Source organism: Drosophila obscura, unplaced genomic scaffold (genome assembly GCF_018151105.1).
Source record: "Drosophila obscura isolate BZ-5 IFL unplaced genomic scaffold, ASM1815110v1 contig_25, whole genome shotgun sequence".
Lineage (NCBI taxonomy): Eukaryota > Metazoa > Arthropoda > Insecta > Diptera > Drosophilidae > Drosophila > Drosophila obscura.
The window spans coordinates 2,889,224-2,914,496 of record NW_024542812.1 but is presented as its reverse complement, the minus strand read 5'-3'; the positions used below and the strand labels follow the sequence as shown (position 1 = coordinate 2,914,496).

Here is a 25,273-nt window from a genome sequence, read left to right as displayed (position 1 = left end):
TGTTGTTTTTATTATTATATTGAAAAGCTGTTTACAAACCTTTCGATAGCACTAACGTTTCCGGTGCGCTCAGAAAATTCTTTATATTCATCAATTAATTTAATGTTTTCCAGAAGGGATTCTCCGTGTTTAGCTGCAGAAAGTATTTCCTCCTACATGAATAAACAAATGAGAAACATACATATAAACATCAAAAAGTACTGAAACTGACCTTTAAGCGCGTATAGTCTGTCCCTTGAACTTCTAATAGAGTTTTGGTTGCCTCCACTGAATTTGGAAACTCAGTATCGTGTATAGCTTGAATAAATATATCCAGTTCAGCAGAAACTTGGTGTGTTAGGCTCGAAAACTTTTCAAGCGACTGTAAAGTACAACATACTTAAAGTAAAGCAGATACATAGATTCTGGAAATGAAGTACATACAATTCTTTGTTGTATCCACTCGTGGTGTGAGTAGATCAGAACCCCTCCCATATCGGGTGTTAATTGGCTAGCATCGACAAACTCATGTAGGTCAGAAAGAGCCGAGCAAACAACAAGCCGAAATCTATATTCATCTTTGGAAAATTTCGTGCTTACTTCTGATATAGCTTTTTGAAAGAGACCCGACGGACGAAGCACATATACCACATGAATAATACCGGGAAAATAAATCTAGAAATAAACGATATTTTAAATTTCTGAGTCTATGTTGAGCAGTCGGTGTAAGATAATTACCGAGATTCTTTGCAAAACAGTCTTCACCGAAGTCCACCTGTCCTTTCGGCGATCCACAATTAAATGAAATCCAAGATCAGCGTCTTGCAATCTGAAATATAAAACGTAACTTCATCGCATAAATAACAGCCCAGTTTCAGAAATAATTAGTACTTACGACGGTACTGAACTAAGATACAAAATTAGCTTTTGGTAATCTGCTTCTTCTAACAAACTAAAATTATTGTTATCTGGAAAGATTATTAGCGGACACCCCTCCTGAGAACGTCCACCAGTGATGATAGCATGTTGGGGGTGTAAGAGATCTGCCACATCGGCAATGTTCAGTACACCTTCGCCACTCATTGCAGCTGCTACTTGGGCTGGATTTATGTGTTCCACCAGGGAGTTTATAAGTTCTGATGGACGTTGAGCGCTCAACGCGTCTGTTGCGTAGACAACACCTTGTGTGTTGACAGATGTAGCGGATATGCTATTGAACGTTGACGCTGTGAGGTGCATGGGGTCTGTGGCTTGATGTGCCGGGGAATTGTTGAGCGACTGAAAAAAAGCAGTCTGTATTGAAGTGCCACTGCTGATCGAAATTTGCGAGTCGATCATGTGCTGGCTGAACTTTTGCTGCAGTCCCACCAATTTTTCCTGTGATTCAGTCGGCGGGCTCCCGAAATCATTATCTGTTTCATTGACAAAACAGAAAATAATTAGTTATTTATAATTAATATTATAATTAGTAAAAAAGTTAGTTTCAAACTATAAATATGTAATCAAATATTTTAAAATATGGACTATGAGGATAATATTATTATTATTTATTTATTTATTATTATTATTAGGATTATGAACTTTTTGGAGTCTGTTAAATACACATTCTTGGTACCAACAAAGTACATGGTACTGTTTTTCTAAACATAATTTTAAAGTAAATAGATATTACTTTATTAATAAACATGTGTATCTTTAGTCCTCCCTAAACATATCCAAGTGATCATTTCAAAATTTAAACCACTTAGCCATGTGGTTTCCTATGGCTTCCATAATATCTTGCAATTTCAATCTCCGATCGGCCAACACCATATCGTGAATTTTTTCAATTTCTTCGGGTATAAGACCATAACTGAGTGTCCAGAATGTTTTTGCTTGTAAGGGCAAAACCAAAAATACAGTAATACACTTTTTCACCATTGAAACCGATGAAGAGATCACAAAATATTTATCTAGCTTTTCCTTATTTTCAGTGGTGGTTTTTTTCGGCCCAAACAAAATTCACTTTTTCCATTATTTCTTCAAATGCAAAATGACCATGCTAAACCTCCCGCCAAAATTATCACGGTTGACAAAACAGCCTGAAACTTTCTCAGCAATCAGCTAAAGAAAGCACTAATCGAATAAAATATTAATGGGTGGTTAGAAATGTGATTTTTTGGTAATGCCGATTACTTATAAGCCCGCCCTTTTATTCGTACTTATAACACTACTCGACAAAATCTACTCGACAAACCTACTTTTTCTGATGGATTTGGGGCTTTACATTTTTTTTTAGAATTATGGTCTTTTTTCTATGTCAGACCTTTTTTTTTGAAGAATTTTCGAAGACTGGTATTTTTGTTTATGCTTATGTTGAGCTAATATTTCCCAGACGGTAAGCTAAAACCACTAAGTGCTTGGGTTTAATTTCTAGCTGCAATAGATTTTTAGAATGGAAAAGTTCTTTGCAGCCACATGTAAGATACTTAAGTTTTTTATTATTTTCGAACAAGGCGTCTGTTGAAATTTACCGATGTTGCGCGCTTTATGCCGTGTGTGATTCGCTTTTTATACCCGTATTCAAAAAAGAGTTAAGGGGTATATTAGATTTGTGGTAAAAGTGGATGTGTGTAACGCAGAGAAGGAAACGTTTCCGACCCCATAAAGTATATATATTCTTGATCAGCATCAATAGCCGAGTCGATATAGCCATGTCTGTCTGTCCGTCTGTCTGTCTTGTTGAGCGCCTAGATCTCAGAGACAATAAGAGCTAGGGCAGCCATTTGGTTTTGGTTTTTGGTGTTCAGACTCATGTGATATCCCACTGCTACAAGTGTACATATTTCAAAATTTCGCCCCGCCCCCTTCCGCCAACACAAAGGACGAAAATCTGTGGCAGGCACAATTTTAAAGATACGATAAAACTAAAAACGCAGTATCGTAGAGAATGCCCATATCTACCAGATTGCCAAATCAGATCGGATCATAATTATAGCCAGAATGAAGAAATTAATTTTCTGTTGCTTCACCTGCCCCCTCCTGCCGCGTTCAGTGCGCGAGCAACCCCTAGCGGAGGAGATGTAGAATCTAAATGGTACATGTAGAATATACATGTTAGATGTATAATATACATAATATATGTAGATGTAGATAACAGATGTAGCAAAAAAATGTAAAATGTAAAATTCTAAATAATTATATGCTCAAAATATATATGCTGACTGAGTACGGGTATAAGTAGAGTCGCGTCCCCAGAAGCGACTCACACGTTCCTTCTCGTTTAATATCCGTACAATGTGCGCCACGACCCATTCTGAACCGAATATCCACAACAAACAAAACGGAATATGCAGGAAGAGGTATTTTTTATCTCCTTTTTCCTTAAGACGATGAAATATTACCTCTATAATTTTAACCGTTTTATTAAAATAAAAGAATAAAATTTGAATGCGTTTCTATTATTTTTTCAAAAAAAAAAACCTGGCTTTCTTCAAATCAGTGAACCCAGCTTATAATTCTTACAAAAGAAACCCAAAAGGGAACCCAAAATAACGACCCATTATCCTGAAACCAAGCACAGTGGTTTTCATGCATGTTTGCTCCAAAATGGAATATTTGGTTTCAAATGTGAATGCGCTTGCCGAGCACTGTTCGAGAACTGATCGAGGGGTGCTATTTATGTTTCTGGCCTAGGTTACTTCTAGCCTTGCTAGGACCAAATAGTCATTTGCATAAAAACGTTTGGACTTTTATGGATTAAACATACATCAAATTTTTGCATGTACGACCACGTTCGATATCGATTAAGGATAAATAAATAATTCATCTCAGGCTAATATTGAAATTTACACATGAAAATGTCTTTGTCATGGTTTCCTACCATATTTGAGGTGGGTTCTTAAGCCAAGAATGCTTAGATCAGCATAGTTCAACTTTTATTGATGAAGCACAATACATTGCCATGTAAAAAACTGGAATCGCGAATTCAATCGAATTCAATCATTCGTTTCAGGACGAATTTCGTGAAGGTGTGCGAAATGATTGAGCAAGATCGTCATGACATGACGTGAGATTGAGGTATCCTTGGGCATTAGTATGACGACCATCAATAAGATTTTCCATGATCCCTTCGTGGTAAAAAAGGTGTGTTTTTTCATGGTTCTGGCCTAACCATGAAAAAATACTTGGGCATCTGAAAATGGTTCCTAAATAACAAATAACAACCTAAGTAGTACATTCGGATGACTAGGAGTGGGGAGAACATAGGATATGTACATATAGATATACATTAATATGTACATCCTTGGAGACGAACTGTAGTCTTAAAATAGAAGAAACCCTACGCATAAAACCGATTAGCTATACATCGTTTATATGTTATTTCTAATAAAAGAACTCACTTTTTTATTGACATACATATGTACATGCATTCACTGATGCAATTAGCTGTAAATGTCAGCTGTGAGTGACTCGCATACGTTATTTGCATACTGTTGAGTCAACGAAACGATCATACATACATATGTATATTTATGTACATTAGACATACAAACTATTAGTATAAACACCGGTGATTAAGTTATGTACATGAAACTAAAAATTCGGTTTTACCTCCAAGCACGGGATAATCGGCTACCGCTTTCTTACTTACAGGCGGAAAACCGTCGGAACAATAAAACATAAATATTATTATTTAATATTATTATATTATTATTATTATTATTTATATTATTTGTGCTATCTTAATGTAATGCGCTTTATTTATAGTGTTTACACATAACGTAATGCGTATTTGACGCTTTAGGATATTTCTAGCATGCGGTATATTAAAAATGGTATTGTATAGCGTTAGTATGTTTATTTCCTTACAATAAGGGTACTTATGATTTAATATCTTATAATTGGATTCATAAAATTATTGAAAAAATGAAATACTACATCTCTGTCGTAGGAGTTAGTCAGTTGTGAAAATCTAATAGTTAGACTCTAATGTAATGTCATAATATCATAAAAACCATTGGAAAGTCCGATTGAATCCTCGACTAATGTATAGATGACTATACCATATAAAAAACTACAGTCAACTAAGTCATTTGCTGTAAATATAAATATACAGTTTATGAACTTTCAATTTGTTGAGATTGGTAGAATATAAGAAACAATCAGTTAAACCAATTACTCATATGACAGTTATATAACACAGTCTTTGGCGACACGCACAGATAGACTGCTGTACCGAAGCTCGAGACTCCGGCTCGGTCCCAAGAAACCAAAAACAATTTGCATTGCTTGGGCATGATACAGCAAATTGGTAGCAATAAATTGTCTTTGGCTTCTTCGGTCCATGTCTCGTCATGTAAAAGACAATATTCTTTTATATTATTGGGCATTCCGTTTTGAACTATTCGCTTGTGCACTGAAATCGAACAGCAGTCCCGTTGTGTGCGTCGCATGTTATTGCATTCTGGGGACCGACTCAGCAGCCGAAGGTATTGACAACCAGAAGAAGACGAGTAGACGGCGCTTTCGCAGTCAGAGACTATCCATAGGTAAAAAGAGAATGGAAACCCCGAGCCCTCAGTTTATGGGGCACCAGGAAAAGCTGTTTGGTGCCTCGTGCCACATCTTGGTAATTGAATGGTAACACTATTCACTATGATAAATTTTTGCCAATATATATGCAGAAACATGTACACACATGCTTATGTGCATTTTTGTTAGCTTGGTAAATGCAATATCTGTATCCGTAAAAACACAGGAAAAATCAATAAAATGTTATTTGTAGTGGCCTTGGTGGCCTTGAATGTATAGTACATACATCAGTACTACTCATTATACCTACCATTTGATTCGGATACGACTAAGCAGCTGGACTGACTCATAGTTTTTTTGAAGAGTTTTGCTGTTTGACGTAGCGGACTTCCTGGTTGGGCACAGCCAGACGCTGCTCCTTGCACGGCTTTTCCATTGCATTCACCGCCATTAATTTCGACGGCCTTAGAAGCACTACGTTGAAAGTGCTCAAGGAAATTATCAATTTTTATATCAATTGAATGGGACGGTGAGTTTTCCATTACAGAATCCTTCTTCTGCATTTATGTACATATGTGTCTGTATAAAAAATATGTTCTTTATTTGAAACAAGTTTTAGCTTTGGGCATCAGTAACACATTCACAAATTGTACAATCAAGAACATTCACGTTGCGTTTATGATATAAAAAGCATGGCACTCGATGGATTTTTCTCATCGGACCGTCGTTTTATAAGTTTTAAATTTAGATAAATATATTAGTATATATTTCTTTACATGTTAACTTTACATCATTATCTGCAATATAGAATAGATAGTTCTCTAGCAAAGATTTTTTTCGCAGGAAGAAAGGGAAGGCCCTATTTCTACGAAAAATCACAACTCCGAACCGGCGACTTTATTTGTGATGTTGCTTGTCATTGCGGACTTAAAATCAGAAAAGCATTGGTTTGGTTTTCAAATGCATTGCTGATGAAGCAATGATGGGCATGCGCCCCATTCATTTCCTCTAGGTCGGCGTATATGTAGGCACGTATGTACATACATATACAACATATTTGTAAATTTGTTTTAATAGTAATGGTATTCTACAAATAGCACTTGATTTTATTAATTAGTTTAACTCATAATAACATGTACGTTTTTTCACAAGTACTTGTGAATACATACATTTCTTTGAAAAACCTAGCTTATCTGTTCGGCCGGAAAGCAAAGCTCACGAAGCCCAGATGAGCCCAGTAGTCTATATCGGAAACAAGTTTACGCTAGCAAAACCAGGCATAATATTTGTATGAAAACTTTCTTAACGGTTCTTTCTAGCTAAATGTGTTCGCTACCGGCTGTACGCCAAGCAGTACACAGATTAATTGAGAGGGAACGTTGTGAGTCTCTTCTGTGGCCACGACTCTACTTATATACTCGTACTCAGTCAGTATATACATATGTGAGCTACATATGTCAACTACATCTACAATAGATGAGGGCGTGCGTACACTGCACATGGCAGAGTGTGTGCGAGCGAGAAAGAGAGTGAGTAGCGCTTCAGTGCTGGAATGGTTTAATTAATAACTCAAAGATTCGGAAATCTGGTAGATATGATCATTCTCGATACTGCGTTTTTCATTTCTCGTATCTTTAAAAATGTGGGTGCCAGCGATTTTCGTTCTTTATGGTGGCGAAAGGGGCGTATCACATAAGTCTGAAAACAAAATTTTGTTGTTCTAGATCTTATAGTCTCTGAGAACTAGGCGCTCATCGGGACGAACAGACGGACAGACAGTCATGATTATATCGACTCGGCTATTGATCAAGAATATATATGTGTACTTTATGGGATTTGAAACGTTACACACATCCACTTTTACTATAAATCTACTATAAACCTTTTAATAATTACCATGAATATATACAATTTTTTTAATTATTTGTTCATCTTCCGTCACAGCAAGGACTGCTAGTTCCATGTGGTACAAATTCTTTGTTTTTTTTATTTATTTGTGAGTTAATTTACGTCCATTTCCATGCTCTTCAAACAATGTTATCTAGCTAACTATATGGTTGCAAACTATATGGCACGTTTTGCTAGCAAAATTTTGTTCGGATCTGATTACTAGACATTACGCTTTCCACCAAAACGCTTACGTTTCATTTCAAGGCGCTCGGACATTCGCAAAGCGCTGATTTATTTTCCCGTGTGCTGTTAAGCGCTAAAATGTTAAAAAATCGGGCTGCTATAGCTGTTTGCACGAAAACCGAAATGGTTTTTGCACAGACCACTTTTGATCATATCAAATTTTTGGGTTGGGCCAAAAAAAAATTATTTATAAAAAGGCACTACAAAATTTTGGGTTTTGCGAGTAAGAAAGCTCTCAACTATCAGATTTAAAAAGTATATCTGAAATTTTTGCGATCTTGATATTGGATATTGGAGCCTGCCTGACCATATATATTATATATAGTCAGGGATTAATATGGCAATCACCTGACTTGTTTAAATCTGTTCCACACTTACGGGAGTACCCTTAGCAAATGTAATTTTTATCGAATATTTTTGATATTATTGATATTTTGCCATCTCTACTTCTTCGCTGTTGGCGATTTTTAGTTTATTTTGTGTGTATTGTTGTTATTTTAATCTGTGTGGTTTTTGTACGAGAGTAATTTACAATATACATATACCTATATTAATATTTTCCGACAGAAAGGAAATCCTGGAAGGAGGTAAACATAAAGCGGTGTGAATAAAAGTAAATAGAAAATATGAACAAGGAAGAAGTAAATACATCGGAAAGCGAAAACGACGAAGATTATTGCATTGAGGGTGAAAATATTGACTCGGGCAGCGACGACGACAGCGGCAATAATGACTCTGAGTCCCCAGACTACGATTCTGACGATAAACCTTCCAAGTCCACCAAGAATAAGAAAAAACATATATCCTCTAATGTCTATGAATCTGAAAGTTCCGTACCTCGTAAGACAAGACAAGCAGACCGAAACAAAAATGATCGCATAAACATGGAAAAAGAAGAGCTGGAATCAGATGAGGAAACAGATAAATCGCGTTCCAACGCGCTCTGGGCCGAATTTCTAAGCGACGTTGGGAGTGAGAAACAAATTCAACATAAGCCGAAATCAGTGGCGACTCCAGGAGAACCCACCGACGACACTAATATCGCTTCAAACAAACTTACCCCAGCAGTTAAGCGTCGAGAAGGGGATTCTGAATGTTTAAGTGCGATTTTGCATGTAGAAGAAAGTACGGGCTCCACCAATGCAAAGGAAAACCACCAGCAACCTACAGCTACTAGTTCAAAATACTTCTCTCGTGAATCCAAAAGACCGCTTAATGGCGGTGGAGTTGGCTCTCTTCTTAATCAACTGGGCAAAAAAAAGAAACTGTCTGTGCTGGAAAAGTCACAAATGGATTGGAAAATTTTTAAAACAAACGAAGGTATCAATGAGGAGCTGCGCACGCACAATAAAGGCAAGGATGGGTACGGAAGATTATTTTGCACTGTATGCCACATATTTGACTAATGTTTCTTTCTAATATTTAAGCTATTTAGAACGGCAGGACTTTTTACAACGAACCGACTTGCGACAGTTTGAAATTGAGAAAAACTTACGTCAAACGCGCCGTCAAAACTAAGGCAACCATTCCTGTAACGGCCGTTGTTAATACTCATTCCTTTTTATGGAAATTCAAAATATAAATCCATACAGCGATTCCATTCAATTTTATTGGAAAGAGCTCTGCTTCAATCCAAATTGAATGTTTAAGCCAATAAATACGAATATTGCTATATATAATTTAAAAATTTTGATTGAACAGAAAACATATAAATATAAATACTACTAAATTGAATGGTATTTTTTTAGCCTGGAATCAAAAAGAATTATCCTTTCTTCATTATTTAAACTTACATACATATATCAACTAAGAAGAGATACGAATATTTTATATTGTGTCTAAATTAAAAATGATAACCATCATACCATCAACAAAAATACCCCAACTCTTAATGTTTCACAAGCTTAAGTTTTTGTTGATAACCCGTGCTGTGTTGTCAAACGTATCCACGGGGGATTGCCCAGAATGTATCTCGTCCAATGCTGGATTAAAAGGAAGATGGCTTCGGAGCGGAGTTTGGTCTGATTCAAACTTAGGAGTGGCAAAAGTTCTGTTTCAAATATTCATACACGACGGCAGTTCAAAATATAATTGTCCGAATAATTATTAGGTATTTATTTATTCAAGATTAACTATTATCTGCTAATAAAAGGTTTATTCAGTGCGACAAAACAAATTCTTTATTCCGCAAGGCTTTAATTTAAGGGTTGTTCCATACAGCTCTGAGCTAAGACTATATTTTAGTAATGACATCCTAGTCATCCGCCTATTTATTATTTATTATTTACTTTGGTACACAGCGAAAATATTCCTTGCAATGGATTTTATATTGAGTCAAAATTTAAACTGAATCTTGGCGGAACTTTTCCAATTTATGGCGGGTAACCAAAACAGCTTAACATACATACATACATACATACATATGTGTGTAAGGGAGAGTTGCCTGTTGTGGACAGTGGCCTAGGGTCACATCTAGTCACATCACCCTCACATAAACTTGGTCAGCAAGTAACATCACTGATCTGAATATTGTGAAAATATATTTTGGCGTTACGCAGTTTTCGTAATATCTACAATGGTGTAGAAATTGGGAAAAAAACCTAAAAATTGCGAAAAAATAGGTGTAAATTTTGTCCAAACACACGCATTCAATACAACAAACCCAGGGTGTTCTCGTCATGATACTATACCGGTTGTGAACAACCTTTTTTGTTGTATTTAACTGTATTAAACTGCACACTTAATAGCGTTGTTTATGGTAATGTAGTACAAATAAATAACATTTAGAATACTGTGCATCTTCAACGAGCTGTCTATCACTTTTGGAAGACATTGGTCCTATGCAAACGGCAACGCCAAAGAAGCCTTCAAATCGTGGATGATCCAAAGACAATACAAGAACTATTATATTGTCTTGGTGTTATCTGTGTTGTTCTTTATGCCAGTAAGGCTCTTAAAATAAATAAACTTTTATTTTCTCGTTATTTGACGATTAAGAGGATTTTTCAGGGGTTTCCAATAAATGTCAAACCTTTTGCTTGTATATTTCACCTTATTGGATATCTTAATATACGAACATCACCTTTCCGCTTAAAAAACTGTTTCTTCTACGCTATCAGATAAAGAACATATAATATTTCTTGGTGATTTCAACTTGCGAAGTGCTGTTTGGTCTTCGGTAAACAAGTCTAATAGCCTAGCACCGTCCTTCCTTGGGTCGATTCAAGCAATCTGTGCTTTGTCTCGGATCCGACCGTAGCGCTGATAGCCCGACCTCTTTCGCTCACTGTACCTGAAGATTTGTACCACTCTACATTCGAAGTGTCGGTCCATATTGGACCCACGGTATTGGATCGGGCGGGTAGGCTATCTGAATGTGAAACCTCCTTGGTTTACCAAGCAGTTACTCAGTCTAAAAAAAGTACAATCAAGACTTTACAAAAAATTTCGAGAAGTTGGTTTTCCCTCTTCTCTTTCTCGCTATATAACAATTTGACCGAGCAATTTCTCCGTTCTTAACGCTCAATGCTATAAAAATTACCTATCGCGTAAACAGTAAGCGTAGAACGTCCGCACATCCATCCTAGCTATCATTTCTTAATTCGACGGTAAACAATGAAGGTAGCAAGTCTGATGCAAATAATTATAGAGGTATATCAAAGTTAGCCGCTATTCCTAAAATGTTTGAAAAGATTTTAACTACGCACTTGGAACATCTCTTCAAGTCACTTATATCTCCAGCTCAGCTCGGACTTATAAGGCGACGATCAACAACCAAAAATTTATTAGAGTTTATCTTTTGATCTTTAAAGGTTGATGATCTTGGTGTTAAACTAGACCCCAAGTTATAGTTTTCTGAACACATTTCTACCATGTTAAATAAGGACATGTGAGTGCTTGGGTTTATAAAGAGGTGGTCAAAGGAATTTGATAACCCCTATATAACGAAGACTCTCTATATCTCGCTTGTTCGCCCGATTTTAGAGCACTTCTCTTGTGTTTATTCATTACAACCGTTTAGGCCTAAATTCCCGCTATCATATAACATGCTAACATGCACTACCAATTCCCTTCCTCTTCTTAAATCACTAAAACTAACATACCTTTCCCGTAATTAGTATTATTCTTTGGTAACTTTGTGTGCTCTTTTGGTTGTGTTTAGATCTAATTTTCTAATTTCTAATATTAGTCTAACACTTATCTTTCCTGCATATTCGCGTTCGGATCGGTTCGCGAGGTTGAATTCACTAAATCCTTGATACAATTTTTCTGTATAAAGGAATCAATTTAGTTCCAGCACTGGCAATTACGTAAGACCTCTAGCTTTTAATTGGAAAACATATGTACGTATGTTTGCTAATATCAAATGCTATGACTCGTCTCTGACTGCGAACCCGCCGCCCGAGGGCTTCGTCTGTTCGTCAGAATCGAGCCGAGCGAGCTCGAGACATCACAGCAGACTCGCACAGTGGGCACAGCTTGCTTAATTATAAAGTGAATAAGAGTTCAATACATTTGTTTACAACTTTGTTCAACTTTGAATGCTTATATCTCCTAAACTAAAATTATCTTTAAAATTAAATTATTGGGAATTTCAAAATCCAAAGCGGTCATACAAATTTTTTGACTTGTGCAGCCTCTTTTATTCTGAGTCTGTGCCGCGCCAAACTCTTCAGCGCTGGCCGAGGCATTGCCGAAAACGAGTAGAAGACTAGTCTAAAAGAGAATTTAAGTACAAGCACCGCGCGCCCGTACCATTAAGCGTCAAACGAAAATTGAATGGGCATTTGTTCCTCATGCAACATCTTGGTATTGTATAGTCTTTGATAATATTCAGTTGGTCAAAAGCTTTAAAGCAAAAACAAAACTATATGTGTCCATAACTAGTACCTCTCCCTCACATACATACATATATCATATAAGAATAAAATACAAGCGTTCAGTCTGGGCAGTGTTCGAGTAATCATAAACTATTTATGCGTCTTTGAAATTGATAAGATCTAAGATCTAGAGCCCGTTTCGTTTAAAGAAGGGATGACACTAAAAAATACCACGCAGCAAATGCAGTGCCGACCAAAATAACTCAAACGTAACCGAAACCGATCCCAATCGTCGACTTAGCGTTATATTCGTATGCACATATTGTTGTAACACCAGTCTCTGGCGTTACGTTAAGCAGCGCCAAAAAGCAAGCCCAACGATCAGTTGTTTCAGTTTGTTTCAGTTAACCCGCCGAGAAACTTCGTAAAGGCCCCGAGCTCAAGCTCCGAAGAAAAGTGAAAAGTCTTGTGGTTTTCGTTTTGTTTTGTTCGACCAAAGTGTCAATTGGCCAATAAGTTCAATTGGTTAGCGACGACGCGTCGGTAGCAGAAGTCATACTTACTACCCCAAAGGGGCAAGTGCTTATTGTGGCTCTGCGCCGTTTCCCCTCTGCCCCCTTCTGGTGGCTGGCAACCACGACTTCGAAGCTCGAATTGGGGAATATGTTCCATTTTTATTATCACTGTATCAAAATCGGATATTAAATAATACGTCTGCATTGGTGAAAGTGTGCATATGCTTTAAGAGTGCCGCGCACAAAGCGATCTCAGCAACAACAATACCAAAAAAAGCCCGTGCCTCTGCCCTAGAAAAACACATCTCGAATCCAAGTTAATGCATATGCATGGAAGGTTAAAAGTGCTGCACAATATAAACAATATTTAACATGCGACTGTGCAAAATCAATCTCAAGCAATTTGAATAAATCGCCAAACCAAAGCGAATCCAAGTGCTCAGATTTACAAAGCTAAGACCACGTAGTTGCATTAGGTATGAGTTGCATATGGTACTGTAACAGTAAGTTAAGCAACGAGTATATCAACAACTTTTTGCAATTTTTTGCTGAAACAAACGAGTTTTCTGTATAAGTAAATATCCGAAATATCCCCCCTATTATGTGAAACAACTATAAAATATACATACGTAAATAGCCAGTCTTCGACTGGAAATTCTTGTGGGTCAGTCAGAGCTCAACGCTTATGAAACAAACGCAAACTTAATTGAAGTTCAGAAAGATGAACGAGTTGTGAGAATAACTGATAACCAGTTCGGTTGGATTTCAGCATTTTTCCAAATATGTTGGAACTATACGCATTTATATAGTGAAGATTTTGTTAAAATAGTGAGGATATATTGAAGAGCCTTAAACAATGTGGCTAGGGTTGTTTGCAGTAACCCAAGGTCAAAACAAAAATAAAAACAAAAAAAATCCTGAAAATTACTCAAATTATTAAAGCAGGCAAAACAGAAAACTCAAGACACGACCATGTTGTGCTCATCACTTTGTGAGTTATAATTAATATGAAATGTGGAGCGGTTTGACTCTCGACAACAAAATTAAATAAATTACATAATGAAATTAACAATCTGGTCACACATACATACATATATATAACTTTTGATGTGCGTCATAGCTGCAATCTTTTTATTAATGTTAAACGTTTTGTTAAATCTGGTCAAGGCTGATCAGAGTCGTTGGGATTTATTTTGTGTTTCTTGCCGGAGTTGTCATTTGCTGTGTGTCATCCCAAAATTGTTTATTAGGTGCGTTTTTAAAATCAAATGTCCCAGACAAACAAAATAAAATTAACGAAATTGCGAGAAATTTCGAGAAAACCATGTCGTTTTTAAATGGTTAAGCCCCTATGATCCCAAATTGTTTTGACAATGGCCTCAGAATTTGTAGACACAATGACTCGAAGCAAATCTTCCAATTGATGTTTCAGTTTTTTTAAGTTTATCAAATTAATCATTATTTTGCTGCGTATATAAAAGTGACAGTTGTATTAGCTAATTGTGCAAAGTCGTTGAGCTACTCTCAAAAACCTCCACTGTGCTGTACGGTTGTCTAATTTTTGGCAGAAGCACTTAAGCAATTTGCTATTCGTCGTCGGCCTGACACATGCCACAACAAAAAAAGAGCAGAGCAGACTCAAAAACATAAGAAACTGGGTTCCATACGACACTTGGCAAAGGTGTAAGGCCAGGCATAGGGTAATTGGCCTAAAACAGGCACATAACTTAGCGAAATATTTAGTGTAGCAACGTCAAAATATTTTTGCATCTTAACGGTTTAAAAAAAAAAGCTCATCTCTGTTTGTCTTTTGGCTATGATGTAAAGCCGAGCCAAACAACAATGGCCCTATGAGAGCATCGCCGCAGTAAATGAAAACAACTGTCCCAAAAACATTGGCCATAAATAACGGTCATGCCAAAACCCAAGGTGAATACTTTTTTCTTTCTTTCCAGTAGCGAATGCTGGAAACCAAGAGATTGAGTTCCCTTAGTTCGTTTTTGATGCTTACTGGGTTTGACTTTCACTGAACTCCTTCATTCTGCGCTGGGCCAGAAGCACAGTACATTGTAAACACCGTTAAAAATACATTGCAGGTGGAGATTTTTACATCTATCTGAGAGGCCTTGCCTCATGCTTTTCGGCCAATTTTGGATGTTGTTAAAAAAGAGCTTTGATTGTACCATATGTGGCGTATGGTGACTGTAGCGAAATGAGGCGTGCCACGTCTAGATATGTATGTGTGTATGCGTCGTCGTTGTGTTGTCGTCGATGGGGTTTTTCTGAACGCCGCCTGAAACGCCTGCACTTTCGTTTTCTTTGAGCGCATTCAACCTGATACTGCACTGCTGAATGATAATCACGAAACACGTAATAATGATCTTGCCACCAGTTGCCTACAGCCAGCTGCAACTGGTTGCATTTTCAGTGAAACACAGCGCAAGTACGAGTATAAATATGCCCCAGCCCCGTTGTGCTCGAAAGCCTGAGCGCGCATGCACTTAGTTGTGCTCCTCCTGGACCCCACTCTTTAAAAATAAATAAAGCTCTGAAAAATACTGCTGGAATAACATCGGCTTCTATAAGTTCGGTACAGAGGCAGAGGCTAGCTTGACTTCGATACGCAAATACTTGTACTACCCACAGCAGAAAGTGAAAGCCGCATACCATTTAATTAATTATGATTTTTTTTATTGATTTAACCTACACTTACATATGTGCATGCATACATAGTAAGTACTTGTATATAAGCACCGGCTGACGCCTCGTCTGATACCGTAACCAATTAAAAGCAAAACTCAAAACGCTTTTATCCCTTTTGTTTTCGTTACGCATTCTGCTTCTGCAAAACGGTTTGGGTTTTTCGGCTGTCGTGCATACGCATAAAAGAGATAACCGTGCTTACGTTACGACATCGAATTTGATGACACGCACGTACTACGTATGTATAGTCACTTTGCCCGAACAGCCAACTGCACTATCGCGATTACTGGCCACAAACTATGCGAACTATGGGATTGAACGTGTCGCGCATAAACTGGTGATCGTAAATCTCATCAGGCAGTTACACTATGCAGCAACATTTTTTTCCAACACATGATATAGTATATATGTATGTATGTATGTATTTACAATAATAGTAACCATACATTTATTGGTCGTCTAACTTCAAGGGTATATAAACTTTGTTGGTTATGGTAACTTGGTTATGTTGTTCTTGTGTACAAGAATCGTTCCGCAGCTATTTATCTCAACTAATAGTGCTTCACCTTTCATATGTTTCATCTGCACATTTGTCCCCGCAAGACATACCCGTTCTTTCAGTCAAAACTTTAATTACGAAAGTAATATATCGGTTTTTATTCACAAACTACAAAGGAAATTGAACGAAGTATATGGCATCTAACTAAGCTTGTATGCCCTTTTTCCATTATCCACGTGCATTCTATAAATATACAATTCATCGCTTGTCAGATGCATTTTGGCCGCAATGAAAACTCACCTACTTCAATTTTGTATGAACTTTGGGTATGGCATCATAATATGCATATTGCTGAAATATTCGTAATATTGCGAAAGAATTGATTCTCTTGATTTGTGTAATAGTAATAGTGTAATAGTGTGTAATAGTAACAGATTCCGCCGCAAACAGCAAAAGTAAGCTATATAATTTTGCAACTTGCTCAACAAAGACAACAAATTAATTGCAAGGCAGAAACATTTTTGGACTATGTAGTTTCTAACACTTTTGGCAGTCCTGGCCTTGCCTTGAGCTCAATGATTACAATACATGCAACGTTGAACGTTCATTTTCAATCCGTTTACATTAAATATAAAATGTCATGATGCTATTTTGCTGTTGTAACAACCAATATATTTATACAGTACTCAAAAGATTTTACCATGAATATTAAATACTACTTCCGCTTATTAGATTTAAACGATAGAGAGAGGATTGTTGCTATGCATAGAAGATTGTTTCTTATACCCAACACTTAATCATTGTATTCTTAATGTATTGTTTTCGAGTAATATATGTATATGTTCATATGTATATGAACGTATATTTGATTCGAAAGTTATGATATTTTCCGGATGATTAATCTCTCTATCTCTTCACACCAACGAAGTATTATCCAGCCGATATATCTACCTCGTAAGTCGGCGCACACTGGACGAGGAAGAGTGGGAGAGCGACAGTAGGCGAGTGCTTAAAGGGCAGAGGAAATAATTTTCTTTATGTTGGGAATAATAATAATGCGAATTGATCATTCTCTATGATTCTACGTTCTTTTGTTTCTTCTAACTATTGTGGATGCCACATATTTTCGACCTTTAAGGTCGCATGTTATATCACAAAATTAATGTAGCTCTAGCTTTTATAGTACCTGAAAACTAGGCGTTAAATAAAACGGACAGAACGACGGAGAGGTATACATGTCTATATCGATGCGGCTTTTGATGCTGATCGAAAACAAAATGAGAAAAATACAGATGTAAATCAGCCTTAAATAACCAAAACCGCATTAATATCCTTATCATAAAGCTTGAGTAGAAAAATAAGTTTGAGTAACTGGAGTGAGCATTTTTTGGTTTGTTGATACTCGTACTAAAGAAGTGTCTATTAAATGCAGATATTTAAAAAATTATTAACTATCATCAAGGGAATGAAAAGCTTTCGTTCCTCTTGTTTTCTGTGATGTTTCGAATTAAAGGATTATGGTATTCCTCAACGCTTTTGAGAAATGAGATTTGTAGTCATGCGCTTTTCGCTGTGCCCCTTTTTCCAAAGTCAAAAGTTGTAACCAATTATAATAGTACAATGTACATATGTTGGTGAAGGGCATTCGATTTAGACCATTGTCCCTTAAGGTCGAGCCGAAGTCTACCCTGTGTGTATAGTTAAGTGGAATTCTAGTTTAATGCCTGTTGACTTTTTGCTGACACTGTGCGTAAGCGCTCATTAGTTAAAAAATTCCTTTTAGCAGTGAGAGCACAACAATTATATGTACATTATAAAATTTTCGGTCGTGTACTAAACGCTCGATTAAGTGACTTAAACATCACGCGCATGAACCTGCCTCGTATCAAATCTATAAAGTCTGGGAACGTGCGTGGTTGCAAACCAAATACTGATCTGAAGTCGCGGAAAACGGTTATAAGTTCTACGACTAGTATAAGTTAGCAAAGCTGACCAAATTTTTGTTTACCTTGCAGCAACATGCATCGAACTGTCGGATTGTTGTTGATCCTTTGTACCAGCTGCACACTGGCGGCGGACATTCTAATGGCTACACAAGGTAAGCGTTTCAATTAAATAAACTGCTTATGTATGTACCTGTAGGACCATTTTAATAATATATAAATTATTTTGTATTCATAACAAATAAATAAACTTTAAGTTTGAAGACGCATTAATCGATAAAAATCATTACAGGTGGAACAAAATCACACAAGATACCATTTTGGGAACTGGCCAAGGGATTAATAGCCAGGTGCGTGTTCTTAATAGATTTCACACTCTCCACACTTTTCAACTGTGCAAAAATCGCATTAAGTTCAGGGTTGAAAGCGATGACTAATGAAGATGTCGGTTGGATAAATATTTGGTATACGTTCACTTGATTAAGAACGAGGTTTTTTTGTACTTTCCAAATCTCATAACTGCTAGAGCCGAGATTCTATTTTTCCAGCAAAGTACCATTCATTAAGTTTTTTTTACACCAAAAATGAAGACAAAAAAGATTACCGTTATTTTTAAATGCACTACCGCCCCATAAAGTATATGTAAATATGCTTGACCAGCATCAAAGTCTCTTCTGTCTGTCTGTCCGTCTCCAACTGGGAAACAACCAATCTAATGGAATAAAAGTCATAACTTCAAAATAATTAATATGTTTTTAAAATTTTTGTTGCTTGATGATAATAGACTAGGTAATTTGTGGACAATTTTTATACCCGTACTCAAAAAACGGGTTAACGGGTATATTAGATTTGTGGTAAAAGTGGATGTCTGTAACGCAGAGAAGGAAACGTTTCCGACCCCATAAAGTATATATATTCTTGATCAGCATCAATAGCCGAGTCGATATAGCCATGTCTGTCTGTCCGTCTGTCTGTCTGTCTGTCTGTCTTGATGAGCGCATAGATCTCAGAGACTATAAGAGCTAGGGCAACCAAATTTGGTTTCCAGACTCATGTGATATCACACTGCTACAAGTGTATTTCAAAATTTCGCCCCGCCCCCTTCCGCCCACACAAAGGACGAAAATCTGTGGCAGGCACAATTTTAAAGATACGATAAAACTAACGTAGTATCGTAGAGAGTGGCCATATCTACCAGACTGCCGAATCTGAATCAAATCGGATCATAATTATAGCCAGAATGAAAAAATTAATTTTCAGTTGCTTCCCCCGCCTCCCACCCAGAGACACGCTATTCATTCTCTTTCTCGCTCGCACACTCTGCCGCGTTCAGTGCGCGCGCAATCCCTAGCGGAGGAGATGTAGAATCAAAATGGTACACGTAGAATATACATGTTAGATGTAGAATATACATAATATATGTAGTAAATACTGACTGAGTACGGGTATAAGTAGAGTCGCGTCTTTAGAAGCGACTCACACGTTCCTTCTCGTTTTTTTTAATTTTGACTTTTGTGTATAGGTGCATTAATTCGGCGTCGTTTAAGTATTGCTCATTCAAATCTATGAAGAGACGGCGGATCTAAAATTGGTTGTTGGGAATAATTATTTGCATTATTCATATTTTAATCTGAAATTATTTTTTATATTTTTACTCTCATCAATAGTAATAAAAATAAAAAAAACGAGAAGGAACGTGTGAGTCGCTTCTAAAGACGCGACTCTACTTATACCCGTACTCAGTCAGTATTTACATTTTTGAGCCTATGGCTTTTAGAATTTTAGAATCATCCGCTAGGGGTTGCTCGCGCACTGAATGCGGCAGAGTGTGAGAGCGAGAAGGAAAATAAGTTGTGTTGTCGTTTGCTGGAGGGGGCAGGGGAAGCAATTGAAAATGAATTTCTTCATTCTGGCTATAATTATGATCCGATCTGATTCAGATTCGGCAGTCTGGTAGATATGGCCATTCTCTACGATATTGCGTTAGTTTTATCGTATCTTTAAAATTGTGCCTGCCATAGATGCTGTTCTTAATCAAGTGACCCAAAAAAAGTTCACATATTTCGTAGAGCTTTACAATTAAAAAATAACAGTTATCGCTATTGTTTTCATTTTTGTTGTAAACAGAGCTTAATGAATGGTACTATACTCTAACAGTTAAGGGCGATTTGCAAAATCAAGAAGTAAAAAAAACCCCTCTTAGTTACATCTATCAAAGAAAACAATTTCCATTAGCCAATATTGGTTCTGAAAGAAAAACATTTGACAGGGTCAATGAGAACATTTGTATTGTATTTTACCCTTTTGTTTGAGTTTCTTTCGAACTGGCATTATTTATTACGATGAGGCGAGACTCTGAATCTTAAGTAGAAAATTCGCATCAGTTTACAAGTAAATGTTGTCAGGCATTAGATAACTAGGTCCAAGAGTGAATTATGGCAATTTTTCAGACCTTTTTAACGAATAATGATAAATACAACAATATAATATATCCAATACGCAGAAAGGTGTATAGAAGACAAGATAAATCGATGGATTGGACACCGAGCCATGTCCATCTATTGGAGATTCCAGTTTCCGTGTTATACTATAAGGTGTCTCACGAAACAGTTCACATCGAATATTTATATGTAGTATTTTATGTTTATAACGCACAGAGTCAACTCATAGTTTTTTGTTTCTAAAGATAGCCAAAAAAAATGTTTTAAATTTGTATTAAACGTGTGGTAGATTCGATCAACATTGGACCACTGTCTTAGCTTCCATAAAAACGATAGCAGCCTGTTTTAAAGATATATGTAAATAGATAAATTGGTCGCCGAACTTAAAGGTTATATAAACTTTTCTATGGGCTATTTCGGTTGTCATTTCCAGTGGTTTAGTATTTACGGAAAAACAAAAAAGTCAAATTAAATTAATTTAGACGTACCGACTTAACGCATATATTTACTTGAATATTCCACTAACAACAACCTTTCTTGATTCCAGAGGACATAATATTACCTTCCTAAGTGGGTTCCCGGCAGATTTTCATATCGAAGGCCTTCAGGAGGTGACACCAGCTGGCCTGGTTGAATACATTCAGAACTATACAAATTGGGATCTTTTGGGCTCAAGAATGGCTGGAGAAATGCCTATAAAGCCGTGGGATGGTATTCGATATGCTTTTGAGGTAAGCAAACTGTAAAGTGTATAATCTTGCAAAAATATTTTTGGTCAGGAGGTACAACTCACAGAAGGGATGTTCAATTCTTAATAAAAATAGTCTCTGTGCTTTAAAAACTTGGACAGACCTTGCTATTCGCTAAACGCGTTCGGATCATCATTCATGATCGCCTGGTGGTGGTGATCTGATTTCATGTTACATGTTACCCAAAAAAAGTACGCTACTTTACTGATAAGTACTTGTGATACATTTCTTAGCTAATGGCAGCTTCACATCGCTCATAAGCAAGTTTCGATGAATGTGATCATTGATTCCGTCTATTTACCTGATCGCGGGTATTTCTGAAATATATTTGGATAGGCGTTCAAAAAATTGGGAAGAATATGGACTTGCTTTAGTTGGCCTTTGTTTTGGTTTCCATTAATACTGTCCATATTAATTACAAACGTTTTTACATACATAAAAAAAATCGTATACAAATCGTAGTAGTCTACCCTTTTACTTTGGCGATGTTGATTTTTCGGATGAACCACTCCGCTCCAGAGATCTTGCGCTGAAACTTGCTTTGGAAGGTCATGATCCTTGCAAGGTTTCTTTTGGCGGCAATACCAAATACTTGTATGCCGTATTTACAAGCGGAGGCAAGGATCACTTTTTAGAACAGGACCTTAATTTCCAAACTGAACCTTGCTGTGCTTAAGAAGCCAGAAAAGGATCACTTTTTAGAACAGGACCTTAATTTCCAAACTGAACCTTGCTGTGCTTAAGAAGCCAGAAAATGTTCTTGGCGTTGCTCTCCAGTTTGTTCCTTACGCTTTGGATGTGGCCAGCAAAAGTCAGTCGTGTGTCCAGTATGACGCCGAGATATATGTGATTCTTGCGCTCCTCCACAAGCTCGCCGTGCAGTACTAGTGTCTTGCGTGTCTATTGAGATATTCCAACGGCAGGCCCAATTTTCAAGCAGCTTGAGGTAGCGCTGGAGATTGTCGGTGGCATCATAGACACAGCTAGCCCTCGACTGCTGAAAAGTCACCCAAAAGTCCTGGCAAAGATGCATCTAAGGAGCATATCCCACCGCAGACTTGCCCAACAGGAGGCCATAGAAGGACACGCTCCGATATGTACCGAAGTAGTATCATCCGTTTGCTGAATCTTGCTAGTCTTAGATGCCGCTCTGTCTCATGTTGATTACCCAAGTAATCCTACTATAGTTAAATGTTTCATTAGCCCATAGTATTAGTTGCTTTCCCTAAGTAACAGTAAGATATGTAATCGTGATTATTTCTCTGTGATAAAAGGCTAAAAAAAGCTTTTTAAATAACTTTCATACATTTGAGATGAAATTGATAAAAAAAAACCGTCACTAGAGTAGATTAAATTTGTATTTGAACTTCTTCTTCAACAGTCGTGTGATGCAATGCTTGGCGATGCTGAGACCAAAGATTTGGCGAACCGTAGCTTTGATCTAGCCATATTGGACGGAGCTTTTCCCGAGTGTGTGCTGGGTCTGGTACACCAATACAAAATTCCATTCATGTACATAAATACAGTAGGCTTCTATACTGGAAGTCTCTCCGTAGCGGGGAACCCCATAAGCTATGCCATAACACCAAATTTTTTCTCTCGCTTTACGGACACCATGAGCCTATACGAGCGGGCAATCAATACGGGAATGCAGATCGGACAAAACCTAATGCACATGGTAGGTAAAATCTGCGCACGGCTATACAATGTCCTTCTATTCTCCATTTATCTACAGTATGTTATGCGGAGAACGCATCACGTCCTGCGTGAACATTTGGGCACCCACATGCCACATCCTTATGAGATGTCACGCAATGTAAGCTTTATACTGCAGAATGGCCATGCAGTGGTGTCATATCCCAGAGCTTTCAATCCTAATGTGGCAGAGGTTGCTTGCATACATTGTAAGCCAGCTAAAAAACTTCCCAAGGACTTGGAGGACTTCATTGGGGCCTCCGGTGCGTCAGGCTTCATTTACGTGTCGATGGGGTCCTCGGTAAAGGCTGCCAATATGCCAGAGTCGTTACGTCGAATGCTAGTCAAGACTTTTGCCCGCCTCCCCTATCATGTGCTATGGAAATACGAAGGCAGCTCAGCAGATATGCAGGACCTGACATCAAATGTGAAACTATCACGATGGTTGCCCCAGCAGGACATTTTGGGCCATACAAAGCTGCGCGCCTTTGTCACTCATGGTGGCTTATTGAGCATGTTTGAAACAGTCTATCATGGAGTGCCCGTGGTAACAATGCCTGTTTTTTGTGACCATGATGTAAACTCCGCCAAGGCTGAGGCCGATGGCTACGCCATTAAGTTGGACCTGGAGACACTATCGACTAATCAGCTCTACAAGGCCATTATGAAAGTTATACACGATTCACGGTATAGGAATGCTGCCAGATATCGTCAGAACCTCCTGCTTGATCAGCGCTCGACAGCCCTGGAGACTGCCATTTACTGGACGGAGTATGTGCTTCGCCACAACGGCGCTTATCATCTTCAAGCTCCAGCACGAAATATGAAGTGAGTTAATATACATGCATATGCCCCTTCCCCTTTATCCAAATTATTAAAAACTTTTCCATCACTTTCCTCAGCTGGTCTCAATATTATCTACTAGATGTGGTGGCCGTTTATCTTCTTGCCTTGTATGGGCTCGTCTTGTTAATCAAGCGCCTTGACTTCCGTTCTGAGAAGCTGCGCAGTCTACACGTACCTTCGACTGTCGCGTCTACAACAGGCAAAACAAAATCGAAGAAGATGTAACTAAATCCCACCCTTAGATAAATGATTAGCCGTATATCAGTTTAATGTTTAAACATTCAGCTTAACAGGGTTTTGTTGTGATTTGCGTCCAAAAAGGCTCGAAATTAACAACTTTTAGCTTTCTATTCCTTATATTGACAGGAGAAATTACCTTGTAAATATTTACTTTATTTATAATGACCGAAAATGACTTTTCCAATAGCCTAGAAGAAATTTGATCATGGAAAATTGAAACCAAAGTCTACAAAACAATATGTCGAGAAAAGTTAAAACGAAATAAACCTTAATAATAAGTTTTTAATTGTAAAACATCTTATTTCAATCTTTTTTCTGGTTGTCCAATGGTCAAGGTCTAGGGGTAGAGCAATATCCACCGCCATGTAAAAAGCGCCTACGATAATGGTGAACGCTCGTAAAATTTGTTGGACTTAAAGGTGCTGAGAAAACGCATTTCATACTATTTAAGAAAATATTTGTCATCTGTTCAATCTGTTCCACTACTCCATAATTTTTGATTTTTCAAGGTGCTTCCTAAACAAAACTTAATATTTCAGCCACCGTGACAAGTAGTGAAAACTTGTTATGTGCACCAGGCAGTTTCTTTTGAGTTTTGAAGTCTATTTTGGAGTGTCAGAACTGTCGGCTGGCTACTTATCCGCGCAGGTAACACCAATTCAACGAAAGAAAAGGACTTGACTTTTCCAAAGGCGCTCGCAAAACATATGCTTTAGCTCACTCCTATGAGTAACCTCTGATAAAAAACTAAGACTAAATTAATAGGCTAGTGGTTTTACTTACCCTTTGAATCAACTCCTCAAACAATATAGTAAGACGCTTAAAGTCGATCACACCCAATATAATTCTAACAGAACTAGACTGACAAATAACGAAAAGTATAAAAAACAAAACTTTAAAGTCATTGAAGCATTTTTTGCTTGGCTTACATTTTTATATCTTGAGGCAATAAATGAAACTATAAAATTACGAAGAAATACGAAATCATTAAAATGGAATGGAATATGGAATATGATCGAATGTTATATCAAACCGCTTTTCAAATTGTACTATATATGGATTTTCATGAGGCTTGGCCAGAAGTTATACGATATAAACATTACAAAACGAGAAGGAACGTTGTGAGTCGATTCTGTGGCAGCGACTCTACTCTTATACCTGTACTCAGTCAGTATATAAGTATGTATGGGAGAAAG

At 37.3% G+C, this 25,273-nt stretch overlaps 3 protein-coding genes and 1 long non-coding RNA gene across 18 annotated transcripts in view; 2 read left to right on the top strand and 2 right to left on the bottom strand.

The window, feature by feature from the left end:
- The window catches only part of LOC111071441 (guanine nucleotide exchange factor DBS), a 37,951-nt gene extending 31,440 nt beyond the window's left edge, over positions 1–6,511 (bottom strand). For 4 of the 9 annotated variants that reach the window (XM_022362776.2, XM_022362779.2, XM_022362777.2 and 1 more), the window contains exons 1-6: positions 5,804–6,509; positions 875–1,391; positions 718–808; positions 424–654; positions 212–361; positions 40–152 (exon numbers count right to left, since the gene is read on the bottom strand). In XM_022362776.2, the coding sequence (XP_022218468.2) occupies positions 40–152; positions 212–361; positions 424–654; positions 718–808; positions 875–1,391; positions 5,804–6,056 (1,355 nt within the window). In that variant the 5' untranslated portion in view covers positions 6,057–6,509. Of the gene's footprint in view, positions 1–39; positions 153–211; positions 362–423; positions 655–717; positions 809–874; positions 1,392–4,361; positions 4,525–4,572; positions 4,672–5,803 lie in introns of those variants that run through there. The other 5 variants (XM_022362785.2, XM_041594393.1, XM_022362781.2 and 2 more) reach the window with 5 other exon arrangements.
- A 1,604-nt stretch (positions 6,512–8,115) lies between these two features.
- On the top strand, positions 8,116–9,305 carry LOC111071444 (craniofacial development protein 1). Its single transcript, XM_022362794.2, has 2 exons — positions 8,116–8,989; positions 9,054–9,305. The coding sequence occupies exons 1-2, from the start codon at positions 8,253–8,255 to the stop codon at positions 9,142–9,144; spliced, it is 828 nt and encodes a 275-aa protein (XP_022218486.1). The 5' UTR covers positions 8,116–8,252; the 3' UTR covers positions 9,145–9,305.
- Positions 9,306–12,845: 3,540 nt separating this feature from the next.
- LOC111071443 (UDP-glucosyltransferase 2) lies at positions 12,846–24,389 on the top strand. 7 transcript variants are annotated; one of them, XM_041594399.1, is made up of 6 exons: positions 12,846–12,971; positions 18,179–18,261; positions 18,399–18,456; positions 21,095–21,278; positions 22,678–23,819; positions 23,894–24,389. In XM_041594399.1, exons 2-6 carry the CDS (start codon positions 18,183–18,185, stop codon positions 24,060–24,062), a joined length of 1,632 nt encoding a protein of 543 aa, XP_041450333.1. In that variant the 5' UTR covers positions 12,846–12,971; positions 18,179–18,182; the 3' UTR covers positions 24,063–24,389. The 7 variants fall into 7 exon arrangements, with proteins under 7 accessions (XP_041450333.1, XP_041450331.1, XP_041450329.1 ...); XM_041594397.1 differs by having other exon boundaries at positions 12,846–13,464; XM_041594395.1 differs by having other exon boundaries at positions 12,846–13,535.
- Positions 24,297–24,972, bottom strand: LOC111071446. Its single transcript, XR_002607488.2, has 2 exons — positions 24,861–24,972; positions 24,297–24,800 (listed from the first exon to the last, which is right to left on the bottom strand). It is a non-coding gene; the product is annotated as an uncharacterized LOC111071446 (long non-coding RNA).
- Between the last annotated feature and the right edge of the window lie 301 nt (positions 24,973–25,273).

Excerpts from the sequence above, each read along its gene's own strand:
- LOC111071443 (XM_041594399.1), top strand. The coding sequence starts at position 18,183 with ATGCATCGAACTGTCGGATTGTTGTTGATCCTTTGTACCAGCTGCACA. Across the intron at positions 21,279-22,677 it reads GTATTCGATATGCTTTTGAG|TCGTGTGATGCAATGCTTGG; the intron begins GTAAGCAAACTG and ends CTTCTTCAACAG. Across the intron at positions 23,820-23,893 it reads GCTCCAGCACGAAATATGAA|CTGGTCTCAATATTATCTAC; the intron begins GTGAGTTAATAT and ends CACTTTCCTCAG.
- LOC111071444 (XM_022362794.2), top strand. The coding sequence starts at position 8,253 with ATGAACAAGGAAGAAGTAAATACATCGGAAAGCGAAAACGACGAAGAT. Across the intron at positions 8,990-9,053 it reads CACAATAAAGGCAAGGATGG|CTATTTAGAACGGCAGGACT; the intron begins GTACGGAAGATT and ends CTAATATTTAAG.